Source organism: Camelus ferus, chromosome 9 (genome assembly GCF_009834535.1).
Source record: "Camelus ferus isolate YT-003-E chromosome 9, BCGSAC_Cfer_1.0, whole genome shotgun sequence".
NCBI classification, from domain to species: Eukaryota; Metazoa; Chordata; class Mammalia; order Artiodactyla; family Camelidae; genus Camelus; species Camelus ferus.
Genome location: NC_045704.1, coordinates 7,852,552 through 7,868,376, shown reverse-complemented (window position 1 = coordinate 7,868,376; position 15,825 = coordinate 7,852,552). Strand labels below are relative to the sequence as shown.

At 48.3% G+C, this 15,825-nt stretch overlaps 1 protein-coding gene across 4 annotated transcripts; it reads right to left on the bottom strand.

Annotated features, from left to right (window-relative positions):
* Window positions 1-618: 618 nt before the first annotated feature.
* On the bottom strand, window positions 619-15,338 carry LOC102508914 (zinc finger protein 548-like). 4 transcript variants are annotated; one of them, XM_032487576.1, is made up of 5 exons: window positions 14,639-14,956; window positions 8,919-9,045; window positions 7,534-7,733; window positions 2,949-3,186; window positions 619-828 (listed from the first exon to the last, which is right to left on the bottom strand). In XM_032487576.1, the coding sequence occupies exons 1-5, from the start codon at window positions 14,732-14,734 to the stop codon at window positions 680-682; spliced, it is 810 nt and encodes a 269-aa protein (XP_032343467.1). In that variant the 5' UTR covers window positions 14,735-14,956; the 3' UTR covers window positions 619-679. The 4 variants fall into 4 exon arrangements, with proteins under 4 accessions (XP_032343467.1, XP_032343465.1, XP_032343464.1 ...); XM_032487574.1 differs by lacking the exons at window positions 619-828; window positions 14,639-14,956 and adding an exon at window positions 15,204-15,338 and having other exon boundaries at window positions 3,086-7,733; XM_032487573.1 differs by lacking the exon at window positions 619-828 and having other exon boundaries at window positions 3,086-7,733; window positions 14,639-14,955.
* Between the last annotated feature and the right edge of the window lie 487 nt (window positions 15,339-15,825).

Genomic DNA, 15,825 nt, shown 5'->3' with positions numbered 1-15,825 from the left:
TACTATACTTATGTGAAGTGTTAATTAACTATATGTTTCAACAAACTTAATGATCAGCTTCCTGGTTCCAATTAAGCAAGGGTTGGTTAGGGTTTCATGATTGGGGCCTATGTGCTTGTGAGAAGCCTGTAGTCAACATCCTTCACCTGGGTGGGTGTCTTAGTTTCTGCAAAGGAACTCAAGGATATGCGTCAGATTATTACCTATAGCCCTTCAGGACCAGAGGCCCTGAGATTGTTTTCTCAACTGTTTTTTAAGCTAGCATTACTTTTCTCACTTGACCACTTTTCCTATGTTTCTGCACTCTCTGACTTCTCTATAGTAACTGCTTGCCATTGCTCTTTGGAACTCAGGGAAGGCCTAGGAAACTAAAGCTTTTTTCTAGAAACAAAAATTGGGGAACATGGTGGGGCTTTTGTACCTGAGACGGCTCTACAGGGTCCTGTTTATTTCAGGAACAAGTGCACCACAGAGTCCCCAGGCAGGCTTCACAGTCGCTTCGGTGCACCAGTCTCTTGTCCCGCTTTTCAATTCAGTCACGTCAGAAGGGTCCCAGCACTCCAGAGGCCCAAAGAAGTGAAAAGGAGCTGCGCGACAACTACACCAGTGCCACGGGGAAATGCGTAAGTTCCGCTCACGTGGTGCGCCGGGCACGTAGACGCCCCTCTGCTCTCATTGGCTACGTCGCTGCTGCTGGTGATCGCAGTGGCCGCTGGGTAATGTAGTTCCCACATGAATTAGGCCGTTCTCCAAAATGCGATTTTTTCGCTAGGAAAGCGCTGGCAATTAACCGCTTGACAGGACAGGTGAATACAATCTGTAGACTTGCTGGAAAGGTGAAAGTGAATAAGAAAGCTGTTCTGTGGTGCGCAGTGTCCTAACATACCACGAGCCCCTACCGGGATTCCGCCACAATAGTAGGTGCGTGGACGTGTTGGGAACAGCGCTGCCAGCTGTTCTGTGTATAGAGCACATGTCCTGTATTTAATGATTTTGTTCTGGATACTGCCTCTGCCAGTACACCCTAAACATCTTACTATATTCAGCTCTTTGCAATGCCTTCCAAAAAGCTGGCAGTTAGACTTGGAGTATGCCTTATGAGTTCTCTCTCACGTTTGGCTGATTGAAGAACAAAAACAGATACTGAGAATTAAAGGAATTATTTTACATATTCAGGAAAGGGAAATGATTATTCATTGGCCACAGTCCAAAATCGTGAACAAATAATCATCGTTTATAAGAGTAACTTCCAATGAGTACATGTGTTCTGAAGCTCACCAGGTCAATGACAGCCTCAATAGTGAAACTTAAGCGTCTGAAAGTTAGCAGTTAGCAAATCATTGATAAGTACAAGCTTTCAAAATTCAACCAATAAGTGATGGATTATGGCTCCTCATCCCGCATGCTGAAAGACCACCAATCAGCCTTAGGATCCTAGGCAACAATCAATCAACTGCCTCACTTAAGGACCTAGCTTCTGAAAGTCAACCGGCCGATAGTAGTGACCACACTAACACAGCTCAAAGTCCAGAAATCCTTCAACACAGACTTCTGAATGTCCTCCAGTTCCTGAATGACTGACTCCCCAAAAGATCACACAAGTGCAGCTCCAGTTTCTTTCTAGGAGGCTGTCTGCCAACCGCAGCTCTCCCTTGCATGCACGCAGTCCACCTTTTTTACCTCAAATATTAAGTTCAATTGACTGTTGGCCAAGAAGTTTGCTACCTTTTCAACCTTCAACATCTATTTATGGCTACTTATGAATTCAGAGTTAATGGCTATGTAGAGATGGCAAATTGGGTGGAGCTGCGAGCAATAGAAAAGGGCACAGGGAAACTTACTGGGGCCACGGATACATTCATCATCACAACAATGTGATGGTTTCAATGCCCATACATATATCGAAATACACCATGTTGGGCACTTTAAATAAGTGAAGTTTAATTTATGTCAATTCCTCAATGAAGCGGTTGGGGGAAACTTTTTCCTATTAAGTGTTAAAACCCTATTCCTCTTAGAATTTCAGACAACTGACAAAGCTGTACTGACTTCATCATGAATCTCTCCCCATGTCTTAGGCAGCTCAATTCTGATTCTTTTGCTGCAAAACTGGGGAATGATGAAAGTATGCCCAATTGTGTCACCAAAAATAATGGCTAGCACACAAAAGATCCATCCCTGAAGTACAGAATCTCCCCTTGCTCCTTGTGAGGCTTCTGCCTTGCAGTTACGGTTTGAGGGAAACAACCCAGAGAGGCAACAGGAAGCCGTAAAACCTTTGGCTTTGCTGCTCTGGCAGCACATTGGCTAGAGGAGGCACAGAGGCCTGTAAGTCCTAGGGAGTTCTGTACACCCTCTTCCCAGTTACAGGGACGTTTACAGATGTCCCATTTGAAGCGCTTATCCACTCTGCTTTGCTGCACCTTTCCCCCAGTTCCTATCAACACAATCACTACTTCTGTACAGAGTATGATTCCCACGCTGAGCCTTGTTAAGCCTTATGTCCATTTACCTGCGTGATTTTTTTTCTTCAGGATACACAGCTCCTCGGTAGGTCTCAGGAGACAGCTATCTCTCAGTAATGCTATGGGACATCCGCTACATTCAGGGGCCCCAACTCATGATACCACCGAATATCCTGTTGTTTGCAAAGCAACTGCCCCATATTCAAGTGACTGTGCAACCACAAATAATCCTCATGTCCAGGGTATGAGATCTTGGTGCAGACATCGTTCGGCCTTTCCTAGGAGGCCTCAGGCAGCAATGCAGTTAGGCCAGATCTGCACTGAGAGTGATGCTTTGTTCTCGTATTTTTTTCAGAGCACACAAAGGTGAGGACCCCAAAACTCTACCTTTTATTCTGGCAGAGCTTAATTCTCTCCTTAACTCACAGCACACAGTAAACAGGATCCCAAGAGTAAAGGTAGGTTAAACAATAAGAGCTTTACCACAAAAATCAGCACAGTGGAGCCAGAAGTTCCTGGGTTGGGTAAAACAGAGGCTGGAAAAATCTGTCCAGAATGTCATGAGACAATCAGTGAAGACCCTGAACAAGGGAATCCTCTGTAAGCTGCCACCGAAGCCATATGGGGTCCTCTGTCCAAGCTGGGTGATGTTCACATCCAAAACAATCAAGGGGGTGGGCCGTGAGGGCTCACCAAAGGGCTCAAACAGCCGGGGGAGACTCTAGACAAAGAGAGACAGCACAGCAATCTGCTCTCCCCACTGAAAAAAAAACTGAGATGTAATTAACATATAACATTTACTAGCTTCAGATGTACAACATAATGATTGGTATTTGTATATATTGCAAAGTAATGACCAAAGTAAGTCTACTTAATACTCTCACCATACACAGGTACAGAACTTTCTTGTTGAGAACTTTCCTGATTTACTCTTCACAACTTTCAAATATGCAATACAGTATTATTAACTATAGTCACCACACTGTACACTACATCTCCATGACTTATTTTACAACCAGAAGTCTGTACCTTTTGACCATCTTCACCTATTTTGTAGCGGTGACTTCCAATGCTTTACAAAAAAAATTTTTAGTTGAAGTATAAGTGCCAATGTTATATTAGCTTCATGTGTACACTACTAACTTGACATTTGACTAGTGATGAGATGATACTACAGTAAGCCTAGTTACCACCTGTCACATTTTAAGTTATTACACTACTGACTCTAGTCCCTATTCTCCATATTACATTCCAATGACATTCCTGCCCCCAGTGGCTTATTTTACAATTGGAAGTTTGTGCTTCTTAATCCACTTAATCTATTTCAAACATTCCCCCACCCCTCTCCTCTCTGGCAACCACTGGTTTGTTCTTGGTATCTATGCATCTGCTTCTGGATTGTTTTGTTCATTCATCTGTTTTGCTTTTTAGATTCCACATTTAAGTGAAATCACTGACTTACTTCATTTAGCATATTACCCTCTAGGTCTACCCATACTGTCACAAATAGCAAGATTTCTGCTTTAATGGCTGAGTAATATTCCATTATATACATGTAAATATTACATCTTCTTTACCATTCATGTATCAATGGACACTTCAGTTGCTTCCATATCTTGGCAGCTGTAAATAATGTTACAATGAACATAGGGATGTATATTTCTTTTCAATTTAGTGTTTTTGTTTTCTTTAGGTAAATACCCAGGATTGGAATCACTGGGTTGAATGTAGCTATATTTTTAATTTCTTAAGGAACTTTCACACTTTGGCATAGTGGCTGCACCAACTTAACATTCCTACCAATAGCAAATGAGGGTGCCTTTTTCTCCACATCCTCACCAACACTTGTTATTTGCTGTCTTCTTGACAGCAGCCATTGTGACAGGTGTGGGGGTGACTGCTCATTGTGACTTTGATTTGCATCTGCCTGATCAGTGAAGTACAGCATCTTTTCATGTGCTTGTTGGGCAGCTGCATGTCTTCTCTGGGAAAATACCTGTTCAAGTCCTCTGCCCATTTTCTAATCCAATTTTTTTTTGACATTAAGTTGTATAAATTCTCCATATATTCTGGTTATTAGCCCTTTACTGGCTTTGTGATTTGCAAATATCTTCTCTTACTCAGGAGGTTGTCTTTTCATTTTGCTGCTGGTTCCCTTCACAGTGTCTGAGTATTTTAGAGACTGAGGTGCTTCACACTGCAGCTCCCTGCCAGGTAACAGAGGGAACTCCAGTCACGGCCCCAAGCGGGTCTGAAAGTGCAACACAGTTCACCAAAGCTTCCCACATACCTGGCACTTACTGAGAATCTCCCTAGTGAGGATGCTTGGACATATGAGATGTAATTTCTGGCAGATACATCCTTCACAGAGGTAACCTCCAGAGATTTCCTCTGTTATGTTAAAAGCAAAGAACACAGTGGCCCACATGTAACGTCCTTCTCCAGTGTCAACTTCCTGCTGCTGATACCTTGGTGCACAGCAGCTCTTAGAAGAAAACAGAGGAAAAAAGCTTCCTGACACTGGGTGGCTTTGGCGATAATTTCTTGGACATGACACCAAAGGCAGAGGCAACAAGAACAGAAATAAATGGGACTAAACTGAAATCTAAAACTTTTGTGCAAAAAAGGACTAAATGGACAGAATGAAAAGGGAACCCTTGGAGTAGAAGAAAATATTTGTAAACTATCTGATAACAGGTTATTACCCAGAGTATATAAAGAATTCCTATATCCAAGTAACAGTAATAATAATAACCCCATTTAAAAATGGGCAAAGGATTGGAAGAGACATTTTCCCAAAGAATATACACAGCCAACAAGCAGATGAAAAAATGTTCAGTATCATTAAATGCAAAACAAAACCACAATGAAATATCCCCTCATGCCCCTTAGGCTAGTGTTATAAAAAATAAAACAAGAAAACAAGTGTTGGGGGGAGGGTACAGCTCAAATGGTAGCATGCATGCCTAACATACATAAGGTCTTGGGTTCAATCCCCAGTACCTCCTCTAAAAATAAATAAATAAGCTTAATTACCTCAAAAAAATGCTAAAAAGGAAAAAAAAAAAAAAGAAAGAAAGAAAGAAAAAAGAAATGTTGGCAAGGGTGTAGAGAAATTAGAACCTCCAAGCTGTACCACTGTAAAATGGTACTGTAAAATGGTACAGCTACTATGGAAAACAGCCCTTCAGTTCCTCAAAAAAAATTAAATATTCAATTACCATATGATCTGACAATTCCGAGTATATACCTAAAAAGAACTGAAAACAGGGCCTCAAAGAAATATGTGTGCAATCATGCTTATAAAAGCATTATTTGCAACAGCCAAATTGCGAAAGCAACCCAACAGTCCACTGATAAATGGATACAGAAAAAGTGGCCTAGACATAGAATGGAGTAGTAGGCAAAAAGGAAGGCAATCCTGACACCTGCTGGGACATGGATGAACCTTGAGGACATTATGCTCAGTGCAACAGGCCAGCCAACAAAAGGAGAAAAACATTGTGACTTTTATATAAGGTACCAGAGTGGCCAAATGCACAGGCAGAAAGCAGAGCATGGTTGTCAGGGGATAAGGGAGGGGGGGTGAGGTGCTCTTGTCTAATGGGCTTAGTTTCTGTTGTGCAAGATGAAAAGACTTCTGAATATTTGCACAAGGTGTGAATGTATTATTACTACTGAGCTTACACTTAAATGTGGTTAAGATCATAAATTTGGTTACACGTAGTTTTCCACCATTAAAGGTTTTTAAAAACCCTGCAGAGCAACACCTCACAGTGCTAAGTCAGACCAGAGGTTTCCTTGAAGTCTTTGCCTGTTTGCAATACACTTTACTGTGAACTTCTCGATGCCGAGTGAGGTGGGAGTTCTGGCTAAAGCCTCTCCCACAGCTGAGGCACTCATAAGGCCTTTCCCCAGTGTGAATTCTCCGATGTTTAACGAGGCTGGAGTTGTATCTAAAGACTTTCCCACATTCACTGCATTCATAGGGCTTTTCCCCGGTGTGAACCCTCTGATGGATAACGAGTGTGGAGCTGTCCATAAAGGATTTCCCACACTCACGACACTCGTACGTTTTTTCTCTGGTGTGAATATTCTGGTGCCGGATGAGGTGGGAGTTTTGGCTGAAGAGTCTGCCACACACGCTGCACTCATACGGCCTCTCTCCAGTGTGGTTTCTCCGATGCCTAACATGATTTGAGTTGTGCCTAAAGAGTTTCCCACATTCACTGCACTCGTAAGGCCTCTCCCCCGTGTGAGCTTTCTCATGTCTCTCAAGTGTGAAGCTGTACCTGAAAAACCGCCCGCATTTGCTGCATTCAAAACGCCTTCCTCGAGTGTGAACCTTCTGATGGATAACGAGCGCGGAGCTGTCGACAAAAAGTTTCCCGCACACGCTGCACTCAAATGGCCTTTCTCTAACGTGAGCTCTTTGATGTCTCTTGAGAGTGAAGCTGTACCTAAAGCATTTCCTGCATTCATTGCACTCATACGGCTTCTCTCCAGTGTGAACTCTCTGATGGACCACGAGTGTGGAGCTGTCTCTAACGCATCTCCCGCACTGGCTGCACCCATGAGGCCTGGGCCGAGGGCGGACGCACTGGCGTTCAGGGAGGCCAGACCTTGATGTGAAGAATCCTCTGTGTCCAAGGTGCTCGTAAAGCCTTGTCTCAGTGTGAATTCTCTGGTGCTGGACCAGGTGGAACTTTCTGAGGAAGGGCTCGCTTTCGCTGCAATCAGAACACTCTTCTCCAGCGTGGCCTTCCTGCTGCTCAACAACTCCGTGTTCATGGCCGAAGGCGCTCCCGCAGTCACGGCACCTGTAATCTTCCTGTCCACTTTCAAAGGTCTCCCTGCCCTCTGTGACCCTGTGTGGCTCCCCTCCACTGTGTGGGGCCTGGGGCTGGAGAAGGCCTAACCTGGGCGGGAAGTCTTCCCCTCCCTCCCTGCACGTCGGGGTCCTCCCGGCCAGGTGATCGCTGCACTTCTTCATGGACGAGGGCCTCCCCTTGTCCCTTTCAGATAGTTTCTCTCCACTCTGCTCCTTTCGGGGCTGGGAAAGACTTACCCCACACATGGGCGCCTCCCATTCAGGGTGTGTTCCGCTGGGCTCAGCCAGGCACAAAATGTCTTTCAGGAGCGGACCATGCATCTCACAAGGAGACTTCTGGGTGGGTGGAGCCAGCTCTGGAGCCTTGACCTGGGACACGCTAATGGAATCACCTTGCTCTGAAGGAGCCTCTTCATCCTGGGCCCTGTGCCAACAACCTGTAAGGAGAGAGATCGAGGCAGCCCTGTCAGAAATGTGCATCAGACATACCCACCCGCAAGGCCCTGAGAAGGCTGACACCCCGGCCCAGAGCCCATGCACGGAAGGCCTGCTCTGCAGAGCTGAGTTTGGGAAGCTCACATGACAGAAGAGCCCAGGTGACGAATAAGGACATGAGGAAGGGGGGCAGGGTCTACAACTTCCTCCTCTGCAAATGGCTCTCAACCAGGCCTGGTTGCTGGTGACCAGTGAGCAATGAGTAGAAGGTTGTGTCCAGGCCCACAATATCTGAGTGCAACACAGGAGCCAGGGTATGAGGTGTGTTTAAGGACACATGCAGGTGCCACAACACTTTAAGTGTAAGTCAAATGCTGAGAGCACTGCAGAGGGAGCCATGGGAGGGAAGGGGTAAGAACCAGGGCCAGAGGCTAAGAGTAGGAATATCAGTAGGAAAGAAAAGGTAGAAGTAAAGTGTGGCCTCCGTCTCTGTCACCACACGCTGGTGACATAGGATGAGTGCCCAGTGATTGGAACCCAGCTCTGGTATCTCACTGCTTCCCAACCCCCACCTGCCAGGGCCACAGTCTCCTGATGTTGCAAACAGCAGCCACCCTGTCGGGCGCCCGGGGCCCTGGTACTGCTCATGGTGAGCAACCACCTGGGCCTGAAGAGGCCAGTCCAAGGGGAAAGACAGGGCAAGGGAGTGGGACCCACCTTGTGAAGCCCCACATTCTAAAATCACAAGAACATCAAAGGAGGGTCTCTGAAGAAAGAACCCCGCGGTCCCCACAAGCAGTGACCAGGTCAGTGCCTGAATGTCCCGGCACAGGCAGGCACCAAAGTCTGTCAGCAAAAGGCAGGGGAAGCCTGGGACGCTGAGGTTCCATGCCTCTGGACAGAGTCACCCCACTGGGGACAAGCAGGGCTGGTGGGATCTTTTAGGCAAACCTCAAGATTTCTGACCCTGAGCCCTGTCTTACAAGGTCTCAGGGCAGCAGGGACAGGGCTGCTTGGAGAGAAGGCAGGCAGTGCACCCAGCCCGGCCCTGGCACCAACAGCACACATGCAGGAAACCAGGACAGGAAGCAGGGCCCCTGGTCTCAGCATGGGGAGGTCGGGGGTGCCCCTGGGAAAAGGGGAAGAACAGATCCCCACTCAGGACCCTGGTGGGGTGAGGGCCTTACCTACGGAGGATAAGAGTGCAATGTTCTGCAGCATCACATCCCGGTACAGGAGCCTCTGCACCTCATCCAGGAGCCCCCACTCCTCCTGGGAGAAGTGCACGGCCACATCCTCAAAGACCACACAGCCCTGTAGACATCGGGACAGGTCAGTCCACAAGCAGCTCCTTGGGCTGTACCCCTTCAGCCTGCTCTGTGTACTTGCCATCCATGAATTGCAGGGCCAGATGAGCCGCCAAGTATGTTTATCTCTCCCCTATGATTCAGAGCCCACTGTCTGAGCCACCTCCTCACCCCACGCTCATGCACCAAGTCAGCCCAGAGCCAGGTACCAGACAGCAAGGGACGGCTCCTCAGCTGGAAAACCCACCAGAATTAGTCAAACCAGTAAATCCTAAGCTCTTCATCTTACTCTCCACACTTTTTTTGGGGAAAATCCCAAAAAAGGCTCTGGGCTAGGTTTCCCCTTGCTCCTCCTTCTGACTCCTGAACAAATCTGGGGCTTCCCAACGCAGCCCAAGGTGGCCTCATGTTCACTGTACACGTGGGAAATGTAAGTACTAAAAAGTTTTCTCAACAACGTTGACCCCTCCGTGGCCTCACTTACTCGTTTACGTCCATAAACTAAAATCTGGTGGGTATGATGGTTCGCACACTTACTCCTCAGGATCATCAATAATTTCCCCCACACGTGCCTGCCCTCCTCACCCTCCTCCCAACTTCCCGTGTGGGACAGTTACCATGTCCTGGCAGCGCTGCTGCTGGCTCTCCCACGCCCACTGATTGCTGCATCCAGCACGCGGTACAAGCCGACAGAGGAGGCAGCAGAACAGCACCAGATAGGCCCTGGCCTGGCAGGGGGGCTCCACCTCCGGCTGTCAGGTAATTCCCCTCGGATCTCACCTCCCAGACACCCAGACCCAGTCTCCTCGCTCTACCTCCAGTGCGCAGTATTACACTTGGGGGTGACCACGCACCTTCCTCACCTGTACAGCACTCCGGACTCATTTCCCTCATGACTCTGGTGACTCCACTGAAAGCCCCAGGCCCACCCCTTCGGACATACTGGTCTGCGTGTGGAATCCAAGCAGCACATGACAAAGGCAACCAGCACCTTGATCAGCCCAGTCTTGCCCCAGAATGCCAAAGTGCCCTAGTGCCAGAGAGCACTCAGCCCTCATCAGAAGGTCTCCCCACTGGACCATTTCTTTTTCTCTTTCTTTTTTTAAAAATGTTTTGGGGGGTAGGTTTATTCATCCATTCATTTTTAGAGGAGGTACTGGGGACTGAGTCCAGGACCCTGTGCATGCTAAGCACATGCTCTCCCTCACAGTGCTTGGCACTTGCTCGTTTCTGCCCTGCGCCCATATTGTCTCAAAAGTGGACTTGATTTCCTCTCTCCACCTAGCCTCATTCAAAGCCACAGACCAGCAACACTTCTAGCTAGTTTCCCCCTTAACTAACTGACCAGTCTGAATAAAACAATTCAGGGAAGGGTCACCTCAAAACCTTCCTGAGTCCATAGCAGGTTAATAAACCCTGCCCTGACCTCACTGACATCTGACTTTCTTCCTGGAGATAACTCAGCATCCATCTCACATCCATTGTCCCCTCAGAAGGCTTCATGACCCTACACTCCCCCAGTGAGGTACACCTACAGCCACTCTGGCTCCTCACTGTCATCTGTGACCCCCTGCCCCCCCAACTCACATGCCCAAGTGAGATGCAGGTTTGGCCCCTCCTTCCCTACCCTGCCCCAAATGGTACCACTATCGTATCATAAAGAGGCCCGTCTGAAGTCTGACCCACAGCTTTATTGGGGTCCACACACCAGCCCCCATATTGTGGCTGTCTCCAACTTGAATGCCTCCACTTGACTCCAGACCCATGGATCCAACCTGCTGACTGCACATGTCCACTCAGAGTCTCTGGAACATTTGTAATGTGGCCAAAATTTGATTCCTGATATCCTCTGTGAAAATCCCTCCTACTGCTGACTTTCCACATCTTAACTGATGGAATATCCATTCGTTCTTCCCAACGAGGCCAAAAGCCTCAGGACTGTCCTGACTCCGCACTTGCAACTCATCTCTCCATCTCCTTCACTTTCTGTATCAGAAAATGTGTGCAGCTCTGTGCAGAACACGACCCAGAGCCAACCACTCACCCCCCTGCACAGCCACCACTCCCGTCCAGGGAGCACCAGCGCTCCCCTGCACGGAGGCAGTAACTTGCTCACAGGTCACCCTAACTTCTCCTTCACCCCTACAATCTATCCTCTACTCCACAGCCACAGGGAGCCTGTTACAATCAGGGCCAAATCACCTCCCTCCTCTGTTCCAAACCTTCCCTAGTTCCCACTGTCCTCAGGTTAGAGGCCCAGACCTAAGGCTGTCGTTCTAGGCCTGATCCCTGCACGCCTGACCTCCCACCCTGCCGCCCGGCCACCCTGCTCCCTGCACCATCACATGTAACAGGAATCTGCCGGTTCCTAACTGACCCTGTTAGTTAAAGAGTCACCTGCAAGCACTGGAACCAGCATGCATGCCACATCTCATCCTGTTGGTTGTCAGAAATGGAGGGGGTGTGTGTGTATAGCTCAGTGGTAGAGTGCAAGCGTGAGGTTCTGGGTTCAATCCCCACTACTTCCAGTAAAAAAAAAAAAAGAAGAAGAAGAAGAAAAAAAAGAGAGAAATGGAACTGATCCATACAAGACAGGACTGAGTTCAGGACCCTAGGCTCTTTGTGGAACCACAGAGTCTTGAAGAAGGAGCACAGGTGCAGAGTCTCAGAAGGCCCCCACTCCACATACTGGGGTGCCTAAATCATCAGGGTGACCACTGGGGTGGCTGAGAAGCTGGGACATAGTCTGTTCATCTGTGTAGGTCATTAGCACTTCTACCACCACTAGGGGACCCTGTGGGAAGAGGGAAGCCATAGGAAATGGGCAACCATGGTAAGATACTACAACCTGAGCTGGACCACCAACCCCACCTTGCCCTGGAGCAAAGGGATTTCAGCCTGATGGTCTAAATTGCTGCCTCTTACTAGCTGTGTGACTCTGAAAGATGGACTCTCCCTGGGCCTCAGTGTCCACACCTGTAAAATGGGAATAAGAATGGTTTCAACTCACAGGGCTGATGCTGACAGCAAACATAAGTAGTGCACACTGTGTGTCAAGAGTACTGCCCACAGAGTCAATGGTTTTGTGTCTGTTTTCAGGGCACATGAACTGGGAGGGTTTTGAAATTAGGGCTGTGTATTTCTACTGCTTTTTAAGATTTTAAGAGGATGTGATATGTAAAATTTTACATCATAAGCAAATACTTAAAGGCATATTAATATTCACACCAATTATTGTGTTTGGATAGATTTAACTAACTCAACATGTTAATTTCTATTGCCTGCCTATGTGTACGTATTTAGAGGGACACTAGTTTATTAATGTTTAAGTCAGTAACTGTTTCATGGGTGCTTAAGTTAATGAGTTGCAGGGAGGAACGGAGCAGGCAGGTCATCTACAAGTCCTTTCAAGCCTGCCTACAACATAATTCTCTGCAGGAGGCACATGCAGAGAGCCCTTGGCCAGACAGAGGACTGTCCCTCTTGCTCTGAGGGCTGGAGGAGGCGAGGCAGTGCCCTGATCTGGGACTGAGCTGCTCCACCAACCCAGCTGACCTCTGCCTTGTGCTACAGGCTGTGGTCTTGAGGGCCTGCTATGCCTTCAATGGGGAGAATCTACACCACTCACAACTCAGCCTCCATCCCAGGTCAGCTCCTCACCCCATGTACATCTACCTTCCTACAAACACAAGCCAGAATTCATCTTGCAGCATTACTGCCCCTCTCTGGAGGAGCGTCAGGGATGCATACCCACGTGCCCCACCCTCCAGGCTCAGGCCTCCCACACCTCACCACAGAGCCCATCTGAAATAACAACCTGAAGACTCCCTTTCTTCAACCAGACCTCTAGGCTAAGACCTGGTCCAGTCCACACCCTCCACCCTATTGAAAGCTCCAGACTTGAGACCTTCCCAGGTCTCCAGACCATTATGTCCACCTACCCATGAAATGTCTCCAACTTGAGACATCTCAGAATAACCATGTGCAAATGCAACTCATGATCTTCTCTCTGAATCCTGCTCACTGCACTGATTCCTCATCTCCACTCCTTAAATGTTCAAGTAAAAACAACCGGGGTGCTCTTTCATTCCTTTTGCTCACAGCTGTATCTGATGCAGCAGGAAATCCTGTCAATTCTGTTTTTATGATCGATCCAAACTCTTGTCATATCTCTCCTCTACTGCCGCTACTCTGGTCCAGCCCCTACCAGAATCCTCCTGGAGTCTGTTGCCATGTTCTCCAAACCAGTCTCCCTGCCACAATATCCCATCCACTTTTTAACAACTTTAAACTTCAAATCTGGATATACCCCTAAATTAGGTTCCTGGACCCAATTCCAACATGTGTGTGCAACGGAGGGTGGGGAAGAGGAGGGGTGGTTCCCACACAACACCAAGCAATCCTCAGACAGGAGCAGGGTGCTGAAGAATTACACTCAATTCTGACACTACCTACCGGGAACTAGCATCAGACTCCATAGATTAAAGGTTCAGTCCTACACAACTGTTCCCCCTCCAGCACTTTAGATCTCAGTCTCAAGCCCAGATCCTTACACATGCTTCTGACTGGCAGCCTATATCAGACAATCCCAAGTCCCTCTCCTTGGTTCAAATAAACTGCTAGAGTGGATCACAGACCTCAAAAGTACAGTTTACTTACCAGATTACTAGTTTATTATAAAAGGGCATACACACACATAACTTAAGGGGGAGGGTATAGCTCAGTGGTACAGCACAGGCTTAGCATGCATGAAGTCCTGGATTCAATCCCCAGTACCTCTATTAAAAACAAACAAACAAAAAGTCATAACTTAACAGCCAGACAGAAGAGGTGCACAGGAGCTTCCATGCTGTCTGAGTGTGTCGCCCTTCCAGCGCCTCAATGTCTTCACCAACCTGGAAGCTCTCTGAACCCTGTCCTTTTGGGTTTTTACAATGGCTCGATTACACAGATATGACTGATTCAATACTTGGCTATTAGGGCCAGGTTCAACGTCCAGCCACTCTTCCCTCCTTGAAAGGTGGGAGGGGGGTGCGGGGACTGACAGTGCCAACCCTATAATCATAAGGTTGGTTCTACTGATAACTAGCCTCCATCCTTAGGTGCTTCCGAAACTCATCTCATTCGCATAACAAAAGATACCATCACTCTCAACACTTAGGAAATTCGAAGGGTTGTGGGAGTTGTGAGACTGGAACTGTGGACCAAGACCAAAGACACATGAGAAATACATTTTGGTCATCGGAATACCAAATCTGCATTCCTCCTAAATCACAATATAGCGGCCTCTCCCGTCCCCACTCCACAACCTCCCACGGATTCCCGCTGCTCGGGCGGCCGTTTCAGGGGAGACACCTCCTCCCCTCCCCGGGTCCCCGGCGCTGCCCACCCCGTAGCACCCGCGAGCCTCCCACAGGCGGCCCTGGGGGAGCTCCCTCCCGCACCCCTTCCCACCCGCTGGAAGGGCGACCCCTCCAGGGCCGCCCTCTGCTCTGGACACGGGCGTGACCGGTAGGAACTGAGCGGGCGCCCCCCCGTCAGTCCCACCTGGACTCGGGGGTGGGAGTCGGCCGCGTGGGGCCCGGGGACGCAGCACCCACCTGAGCGGGGCTCATCGGCGCGGCCTCAGCCACCGGCCGGTAGGAGAGAGGGGCCCGGAGAGGCGGGGAGTGGGGCGGGAACGAGGGCACCGCCATCACTCACGCCGCCGCTGAGCAATGGCAACAAGGTCTTTCCTCCCGCTTTTCCGTTCCGTCACCTCAGGTCCCAGCAACCGACGCTGAGGCAGCGAAGGGGTGATCGGCGCACAGCAAACAAAAGACAGCAAGAAACAACGCCGGAAGTCCCGCCCACACTCGATGCGCACGCACGTATGCGTCCCTCCCCTAAGGTTTCATTGGCTCAGTCTCCGCCGAGCACCGTAGTGACTTCTGGGTAATGTAGTTTCTGCTGCCGCCACACCTACCAGCGGTCAGAGCGGAACTCACTCAAGGAAGGCCTAGGGGCTCTGTCAGGGGCGCGGGCCGATCCCTGGCTCTAAGGATGGGGAGTACTCATAAAGGGGACACACCCAGACTTTGAGAGCAGTCTTGGAAAAGCCCAGAAAGGTTAGGGACCTGTGATTTCAGACTGTATGAAGCACCGCAATTTCCCAAATCTACGCACCCAAAGGGACACACTCTACGTCAACTCATAGCTGTCAGCTATCTTGTTGCTTGTCGAATAGATGTCGACTGATGTTTTGGAGGCTGTTTCATGATCTCCAACACGCAAGAGAAGACGCCAGGCGGGGCAAGAAGGAGAGCTGGAGAGATGATCAGTGATTGTGTTCCAACCTGGCGAGAAACACTTTTATTAAGGTAATATTTATTACTCTCTGAGTTATCTTCCATTTCTTTTAAGGATCTGAAACTTACTGTAAAGGAGAACCAATTATCACACCATGTCCTGCCAAGATAGCGTGTGGGCTTCTAACCATCGAAGCCTATGCTTGCAAAGGAGGCATCTTTTCGGGGAAACAAATGTTTGGGATTCCATGATCTCATCTCCTTGATGGGAACTGATTTATCAATTCACCCGAAATTGTAGTAACAGTGAATGTGCAAGGAGTTGAAATTATCTCTGAAAAATACTTATGAAATGGCTTCTACAAAAACTTTTTAATAATGATTATGTATTTACTCAACAAAATGGGCAAAAATAGTTCTAGAGAAACATATTACAGGTGTAATAAAGTTAAGAGCTCAGTGAAATTTGAGCGAGAGATGGTGAAGTCTGAAAAGCCAGA

Bases quoted from the DNA above. Each gene is read 5' to 3' on its own strand.
- LOC102508914 (XM_032487573.1), bottom strand. From the start codon at position 14,734: ATGGCGGTGCCCTCGTTCCCGCCCCACTCCCCGCCTCTCCGGGCCCCT. The intron at 9,046-14,638 runs GTGGGTGCTGCG...CGATGTCTACAG, and splicing joins CGCCGATGAGCCCCGCTCAG to GGCTGTGTGGTCTTTGAGGA. The intron at 7,734-8,918 runs GTAAGGCCCTCA...CTCTCCTTACAG, and splicing joins TGCACTCTTATCCTCCGTAG to GTTGTTGGCACAGGGCCCAG.